The sequence below is a fragment of the Sarcophilus harrisii genome, chromosome 6 (assembly GCF_902635505.1).
Source record: "Sarcophilus harrisii chromosome 6, mSarHar1.11, whole genome shotgun sequence".
NCBI classification, from domain to species: Eukaryota; Metazoa; Chordata; class Mammalia; order Dasyuromorphia; family Dasyuridae; genus Sarcophilus; species Sarcophilus harrisii.
This window is the reverse complement of record NC_045431.1, coordinates 177896629-177905384: the sequence shown is the minus strand read 5'-3', so window position 1 is coordinate 177905384 and position 8756 is coordinate 177896629. Positions and strand designations below refer to the sequence as shown.

The 8756-nt window shown below is 46.2% G+C and overlaps 1 protein-coding gene across 9 annotated transcripts in view; it reads left to right on the top strand.

Moving 5' to 3' along the window:
• Window positions 1-1384: 1384 nt before the first annotated feature.
• ZDHHC2 (zinc finger DHHC-type palmitoyltransferase 2) overlaps window positions 1385-8756 on the top strand; it is a 53481-nt gene continuing 46109 nt past the window's right edge. For 3 of the 9 annotated variants that reach the window (XM_031943876.1, XM_031943875.1, XM_031943873.1), the window contains exon 1: window positions 2038-2252. In XM_031943876.1, coding sequence (XP_031799736.1) covers window positions 2063-2252 — 190 coding nt within the window. In that variant the 5' untranslated portion in view covers window positions 2038-2062. Of the gene's footprint in view, window positions 1405-2037; window positions 2253-2951; window positions 3561-6830; window positions 6928-8756 lie in introns of those variants that run through there. The other 6 variants (XM_031943880.1, XM_031943879.1, XM_031943882.1 and 3 more) reach the window with 6 other exon arrangements.

The window sequence follows — 8756 nt, the reverse complement described above, 5'->3', positions numbered from 1 at the left end:
TGGACTACTTGCTGCCTAGGGGAGAGAAAAGAAGGGAAGGGAGGAAGAAAAATTTGGAACACAAGGTTTTGCAAAAGTGAATGTTGAAAATTATCTTTGCCATGTATTTTGAAAATAAAAGGTTATAAAAAATGAAACCCAAACACTATAATTATAATGATCCAGCTTGACTGATGAAGAGATGACAAAATATTCCTCCTTTTCTTTGCCAAAGTGGAGGGTTGTGGAGTGTTGCATTGCTGCCTGCCTTAGTGGATGAGCTGGCTGGTTTTGCTGTACTGGGTTTTGGTTTTTTTAGTCATTTTCATTTTTAATCTTTGTTAGACTGGCTTTCTTTATTGGGGAGGAGGGACATGTTGGAAGATTGTTATTGTTCAGTCGAATCTAATTCTTCATAACTCCATGGACTGTCGGGGAGGTTTCTTAACAAGGGCTACTGGGATGGGATGTCGTTTCCTTCTCTGGTGGATTATGGAAAACAGATTAAATAATTTTTCCAAGATTCCCAGCTAATAAATCTGGATTTGCACTCAGGCCTTTCTGACTCCAGGACCAGCGCCCTGAACCCCATAAGATTAAAAGGAAAAAAAGAATCTATCGAGAAAAATCAAGATTCAAATTTAAATCAGTAAAAATAAAACAGTTGTTAAGCACCTGCAACGTGCCAAGAACTATCCTAATTTAAGTGTCGTACAAAGAAAGGCACTGCCCTCAAGGCGCTCGCAGTTTAAAGGGGGAGAGTATATGAATTCTTCTTAGGTTGTATGTGACTGGGAAGTAATCTCAGTGGGGAAAGCACTAAGGGGAGTGGGTAAGAGCCTCCTGTAAAGGGTGTGATTTGAACAAGATTTGGACGATCCTAGTCCAGGAAACTAAGAGGAAGAAGGGAGGAAAAGCCATTTGGATCCGGGGACAGCCAATAGAAAAACAGACTTTGGGTAGTTGGGAGATGGATGGAGTGACGTGTGGGAAATGGAGCAGAAGGAAGACCAATGGAGGAAAATATAAGGACACTGGACGGGTAAACCAAGGCCCGGTCACAAAGGGCTTTAAAAAGCCAAGCGGAGACATTTATAATTGGCCACGGAGGTAATAGGGAGCCATCGGGGTTTATTGTGTAGGGTGATGACGGACAGCCCCGCTCTCTGGCAGCTGCACAGAATTGGAGAGAGACTTGCGGCAACCTCACCAGGTAGAAGGCTATTGTGATAGTGCAGAGGAGAGAGAGATGATGGAGGCCTGAACTGGAACGGTGGCTATATGAGTAGAAAGAAAGGGGTACATAGGAGAAAATGTGATATTAAGGGAATCACAGAGAGATTCTCCTCACCCCCGGACCGAAAGCAACTCTCCAACTCTCATTGTTCAGCCCTCAGGACTTGAGACCTGCCCCAAGTCACTCAGGTGGCACCGAGCAGTGGGAGGGGGCGGCACCCGGCACTCGTACTCCCCCATAAGTTTATACAAAGAAACCGGTCAGGCGTGTGGTTGGGGGAGGGCATGGAACGAGTTTTAACACCGAGGGAGGACCAGGGAGAATCCAAAGGGGCAGAACTCAGGGCTCCCAGAGCGAGAGAGGAAGTCGGCGCTCACCCCTGGACCGGTGTGTTACAAAGGCCTGACGGAAGCCCATGAATTGGTCTGTAGCGAAGCCGGCTCGCCGCAGACCAGCTTGGCTGAGACCCAGAAAAGGGGAGCAAGGAGGAGAGTGGAGTTCATCAGCCTGGAAAGGCAGGCATGGGCGGGCCAGGGTGCTAGGGAAGGACTCCGAGGGGCGGTGACTTCTTCTGGTTTAGCCAGAGGTCTAGCCTCAGTTGCCTAGTCAACCAGGTGGCCCCCGGAGCCGGCGAGGGCGGAGGGAAGCTCCAGGGTTTTTATCCCGGAGCATCCCAGGTTCCTCAAGCCCCTCCCCCCTCTTCCTTCTCCCCCGTCCCCCCTCCCTCTCGGGCGGAGGCGGGGCGGCTGTGGCCGTGGCCGTGGCCGTGGGCGTGCGCGCTGGGAAAGAGGGAGGAGGAGGCGGCGGCGGCGGCTGCCGGGCCGGGCCGGGGGGGAGGGTGCAACGATGGCGTCCGCGGGCCAGGGCCAGGGCTCCGAACGGGGGTCGGGGTCCGAACGGGGGTCCGGTCGTGCCAGAGGGCGGCCCAGGGCCCGAGCCCGGCGCTGGCGGCGGATACTCTACTGGATCCCCGTGCTCTTCATCGGCCTCCTGCTCGGCTGGTCCTACTACGCCTACGCTGGACAGCTCTGCGTGGGTCAGTCCGCGCCCGGGGGGGCCCCTACCTCTGGCCCGGGCGGTCGCTCCTGCCCCAGCCCCAACCCCGCGAGGGTCAGACCCACGCGGACCCTTATCCTGGCCCGGGTTTCATCCCACCCCCTTACTCTTGACCGACCCAGTCTGTGAGCCGCGTGGGTCAGTCCGCGCGCGGCTCCAGGGGGCCTCCACCCTTTGCTTGAACCTCACTCCCTTCCCCCGTCCTAACCCTTCTTAACTTTGGTGACTGTGGGTCAGCCCGCGCGGAAGTCCAAGGTACCCCCATCCCTTTCTTCACCCGACCCCCCAACTCCAGCCCTTTTGCCCCGCGTGAGTCCAGTGGCACTTGGACCCCCCCCCCCCGCCAGCACCAAATCGCCGCGCGCCCGCGTGTCCCAGGGGGTGTGGCTTCAGCCCCCCTATCCCGGCTCCCGATCTCCCCCAGACCCCTCCTCTCAACTAGCCCCTGACCGCTCAGTCAATTCGCCTATCCTATGCTAGTACCCCCAGCGGCCCTCACCCCCCCCCCGCCCCTTCTGTCCCCGCCCTCCCTGACCCCTCCCCTCTTATGGGTCAATGGCAAACTGGCCGGGTGTGGACCTTCCTGCGTCACAGTCTAGGAAGCCCCCATGCATCTTTCCCCCTCCCTTGTCCCGGGTCGCTGCTCCTCCCCCGGCCGCACCCTCCTCTTCTATGACTGGGACTGATAGGGGGTGCAGAGATAGTCAAGCTTGGGAGCGGGAGTGGACGTGGGCCACAGAAACACCAGCCAGAAACTAGGGGTGGGGGGGAGTACTGAGAAGGAACTGGGTCCGGGGGGTTCGTTCTGTGTGGACATCGGAGTTGTGCACTCAGTGCCAGGGCCCAGGGGTACAAGGGGAGCACAGACATAGCAGACCTAGCCTTTGGAGCACTGAGCTGCAAAAGCAGCATTGGTTACGTGGGGCAAGACTGACCCAACGTGAAAAACTGGTTTTAGGCAAGCTGGGGGGAGGGGAATGGGGGCTCTCCATAGGATAAGAACATCTATTCTAAGGGCTAGGCGGGAGCTCTGAGGTTCCTAGGTGAGAACGGCCTGCAGAGGCGAGGCTCGGAGCTTAACAGTCCCCCCAACAAGAGAGAGTCGATGGGAGAAGGGGGCCCGGAACCATGGATCTTTTAATCCTGACAGCACTGAGGAGAGCTGTCCAGATCCTGCAGAATGTAGGAGTGGAACCTACGTGTTGGCGGCTGCCCCTGGGGTAGTCTCGGGCTCTGTGCTGAAGGAGCTACCGGGCTGTTCGGAGGCTGGGACCAGATCAAGCTAAAGGTCTGGCTCACCCTCTGACTCTCGCCACCTCCTTAAGCGAGAGTTTTCCGTTAGAGTACCAGCGTTGGGTCCTAAAGCTCCCGAGCACTTAGTGACTGTTGTGGCCAGGGCAGCTCTCGGGATTGGCCAGGGCTGACCCTCTGGCCTCTCCGTAGCCCAGGTTTTCTCATAGCTAGGAGGGAAGCTGTGATTTAAAAAACCTTCTGTTGCCTTTTCTCGTGCGTTATGGTATTAGGCTAAGCGGCTTAGCGTGGGTCCGCAGGCGGCAACCGGACATTTAGGAAGCCTGGCCAGTCGGTGCAGGCAGTGGGGAAGGAAGGCAGGGAGGGTTTTCCTGGCCCCGGGGTTGCTGGTCCTCTGTCTGGCTGCACAGTAGGAGGAAAGGAATGGCTAGAGATTGTAACTGGGTCTCAGTCGGCTTTCCTTAGATGTCTATACTTTGGAAGTTCTGATATAAAGGCCCGGGGAGGGAGGTCACCTTTTGTCCCCCTTTTTTTCAGTGTTCTAGGTGGCCATGTGGAGGAAAAGTATATTGGAAGGGACAGGGCCCCTTAATGATGAGGCAAAGCTCGGTTTTTCTAAAGGCATTCCCCCGCCCTGAAAAGAAAGTGGGGGTGGGATAAGGGTTGACATGGTTGGATCTGGGCTTCAGAAAAATCTCTTTGGGAGCCAAGTGGAAAGCAAAGGGCTTGGAAGGAGGAAAAAGAAGCTGAAGGCTGGGGGGGGGGGGGGGGAGCAGTTAGGAGATTAATGCTGCTGTGACATTTCCCAATCTCCTTTAAAATGGAAGCCAACTTAGTAAAATGGAAAGAAAAAAAAATTTTAGTAGACTTAGGAGTCAAAAGAACCAGGGATTCAAGCCTGGCTATCCCACCTTCTGGCTGTGGCTGTGTGACTTAGGGTAAATCATATTGCCACTCTGGATCTGTTTCCTCACCAGAAAAATGAGGGTTCTAGTCTAAATCAAGAGTTTTTAACCTGAGATCATGTTCCTCAGGGGTTAATGTTGAGATTTCAGAGATGAGGAAAAAATGATTTCATTATAATTGCTTTTCTTTGTAATGCTTTGTTTTTATTTAATGTATTTTAAAAGGTGATTGAGAGGTTCACCAGTCTGCCCAAGAGGTTCAGGCTACAATAATGGTGAAAACCTCTTTATGCAGGTTCATGTTCCTCAAGGGTCAATGGCTAAATTTCAGAGATGAAGAGGGAAATGACATCTGCATTTCAATATAATTGGTTTCTAGTGTAATGTTCTGTATATGTCTTATGTATTTTTAAAAAGCTGATTCTTTAAAAGCTGATTCACCAGCCTGCCCAAGGGGCTCAGGCCACAATAATAGTGAAAAACCTCCTGATGAAGATGTTTTCTAAGGTTTCCAGTACTAACATCCTATGATCTTTGTGTAAATGAATACACAGTCATCTGAAAGCCCTAAAAAACATGTGCTGATATGTACTGTCCCTTCATGGGCTCCAGATGAACAATCCTAGAATTTTCAACTTGGGAAAGATCTTAGACTCTACCTAGACTCCACAATAAATCCCCTTTCCCATTCAGAACCCAAACTCCTCATCTCCAGGACTGGGTAATTTTCTTCATCCCAAAATATGCTGAACTGCCTTTGAGCTAAAATGTCCCTAGCACCTAAATTATCCTAGTTCTCCTCTGACTCTTCCTGGATCTGATTGAAATTGTCATTTTTTAATTATTTTTAAATTTTATTTTTAATACACATTGTTTTGTGAATCATGTTGGAAGAGAAAAATCAGAGCAAAGGGGAAAAACCAAGGGAGAGGAAAAAAAAAAACAGAAAAAAGAAGTGAAAATAGCATGTGTTCTTGGATTTGATTGGAAGACCCTAAGATTTGAATTAGGAAAAAGTTGACCAGGAAATGCAAGTTTTAAGCTCCCCTTCCACTTGGAGGTTTTCCAGATGTGGTTTCCCCTCAGTGGACTTCTCCGAGCAGCAGGTTCCCTTGCCCGTTGCTTTCTCAGATGGCCACATCACTAGGCAAGCAGTCCTTGAGCTAAGAATTACTTCTTTGTACCTTCCTTCCACTGGCTGTAGTTCTCCCCTTAGGGACCTCTTAGAAAAAGTATATTCAGTGTGACCTGATTTCTAATCTCTCTTCTGAGCCTTCCTTACCACAACAAATTATTCAACCAATTGTTGTATGATAATTTTGAGTTCATTCCCCATCCTAAAATCCATAGCCTGTGGAATTCAGTGTGGTACTGAGCTAAAGATGGGAGAGGAATGTAGATAGGGGCTTGATGATACAAGGCATAAAAGCAGAACTGTGCTCAGGGCTTTCAGGGTTACTCTAAAAAACATTAAATTCCTTTTTTAAAAGTAACAAATATATTTTATTGATCTGCCCCTATCATATGGCCCCTCCCCCCAAATTAAACAAATTAATTTTTGAATCCCTCAATACATATTTATATACTTCAGTAAAACAACTCTTTCATGTCAGCTATGTCTTAAAATGTCTCTTGTCTTCTGCATTTTGAGGAAAAAAGAGATGAGTAACATTTCTTCTTCATTCTTTGGCATTGATCAGTGTTCTCAAGTCTTTCAAAGTAGTTTTTATCTACAATATTGCTGTGATTGTATACAATGTTCTTCTGGTTCTGTTTGCTTCACTCTGCATCAGTTCAGAGAAGTCTTCCCAGTTTTCTTTAAAATTATCCATCCCATTGTTTATAATGGCACAAGAAAATTCCATGTCATTCTTAAATCACCATTTGTTTCACCCAGGGGTGGAGAATATCTGTAAAAGGCCACAAAATCATTTCCCAAGGCAACCAAATGATAACGAACTGAAAGCTAGATATAACAACTTCCCACTACTTGAGTTCTGTAAGTTGATAATTTTGTATGGCCTGCAAATGATATTATAAAATATCCAAATAACTCTTGGCAGGAAAAAGGTTTCTCACCGCTGGTTTACCTATTCACTGGTACTTTCCAAATCTTGGCTACCATAGAATAAGCTGCTTTAAACATTTTTTTTAATCTATAGATTCTCTTCCTTTTTCTTTGGTCTCTTTAATATGTTGGTTAACCGAGTCAGAGGATATGCACAGTTAATTTTCTGGTCTGGATATAGCTCCCATTGACTTTCAGGCATGGTTACTCTTATGCGACATTTTGGTTTGCTTCCATTTGTACCCAAATTAGGATAATGGGGAAATAGTGTCAGTTGCCTTATTTTTTTTTTTTTTAATGAATGCTATATTGTAAGCCTTCCTTTGAATGACAGTAGGTCAGACAGTATTGGGAACTTCAGTGAACATGGGAGCCAGAGAGATCCCTTGGGGATATGAAGATAGAAAGATGTAATCCCAGCTTTCAAGGAGGTAACAGTCTAATAGGTGGATATATTATAGATTATGAGTGCTTATCCTGAGGTTATAGATTTCAAGAGATCTGTAAACTTGTTTTAAAAAATGTCTTTATTTTCATTGTATTTCCTTCAATATGAATGTCAGCAACAATATGAATGTATGTTTTTGAGAAGGAATCAACAGTATTCACCAGACTCATTACACCGAAAGGGTTAAGAGGGCTTGAAAGATCTTTAAATGACTACTTGTTCCAAAATTGGAGAGGTCCTGGAGTGAAAAAGAAATGACTTGCTCCACTTGGCCATAGAATATTCCTTTAATTTCCTCAATTTCTTGTTTAGAGAACAAAACTGATCCCAGTAGGTAGGGATAGCATAAGGGAAGAGGTTTCTGGAATATAAGAAATTCTTCCTAGTAGTTAGAGCTATGCCAAAGTGGAATAAATAGCTTTAAGAAATGGGTTCCCTATCACTGGGAGTCATCCCCTTCACAAAGGGTTATTCCTTTTTTTTTTAATTATTTATTAGTTTTTCAACTTTCATAATATTTTGATTTTCTTTTTTTCTCCCTCTCTCCCCTCCTTCCTCTTCAAGAAATCAAGCAATCTGATATAGGTTATACATGTACAATCATATACATATTTCCACATTAGTCTTGTTGTGAGAGAAGAATCAGACAAAAGGGAAAAATCACAAGAAAACAAAAAGATAAAAATAGTATGCTCCAATCTGTATTCAGAGTCCATAGTTCTTTCCCTAAATGTGAATGGCATTTTCCATCATGAGTCTTTTGGAATTGTCTTAGATCGTTGTATTAGAATTGCCTTGAATTACTGAATTGTTGAGATGAACTAAGCCTATCATAGTTGATCATTACAAAATTTTGCTGTTACTATGTATAATGTTTTCCTGCTTCACTCAGCATTAGTGCACTTCTTTCCAGATTTTCATGAAATTTACCTGTTTATTTCCAGATTTTCATGAAATCTACCTGTTTATTTCTTGTAGAACAATAATATTCCATTACACATTTATATATCACGACTTGTTAAGCCATTCTCCAATTGATAAGCATTCCCTTGATTTCCATTTCCTTGGGTATAGTTCCAAATTAGATTGAGTGAGTGGAACAGTTCACAACTCCACCAACAATGTATCCCTTGAACATATATTGTTCTCTTTTTTTATTATAGTAGTCAATCTAATAGGTGTGAGGTAGTACCTCAGAAGAGTTTTAATTTGCATTTCTCTAATCCATAGTGATTTAGAACAATTGTTCATATGACTATAGATGGATTAAATTTCTTCATCTGAAAACTGCCTGTTTATATCCACAAAAGGTTATTCCTATAGCACAAATTTGATGGTGTTACTCCTCTGCTCTGCAAACTTCACTGGCTCCCTATTGTCTCTATGATCAAGTTACAAGTAAGGGAGAGCCATAATAATCAGGCAGGCCATTTTCTTGCTCAGATCTAGGCAATAGGAAGATCATCCTGGCAGCTGTGCAAAGGATGCTTAAGAATAGAAATGGGGAAGTTGGGAGGAGAGGCGGGTGGAAGAAAATAGGACGCCTTTGATTTTGGACATGTCTATCCAATGAGATAACACTTCAAGTGCTTTGCAAACCTAAAAGCACAGGCAAATGCTGCTGATGGAGATGATGATGGTTGGTGGTGGTAAGGACAATGGTGACTCTGCAAAGCTTGTAGGACACTCAGCTGCAACCAGCTGTCCCCTTCTATCTACCCTTGAGTGTATCTTGTCTGCACTTATTGTCTGTGTGCATGTCGACTCCCTCATTACACTGTGAGCTCCTTGTGCACAAGGACTGATTTTGGT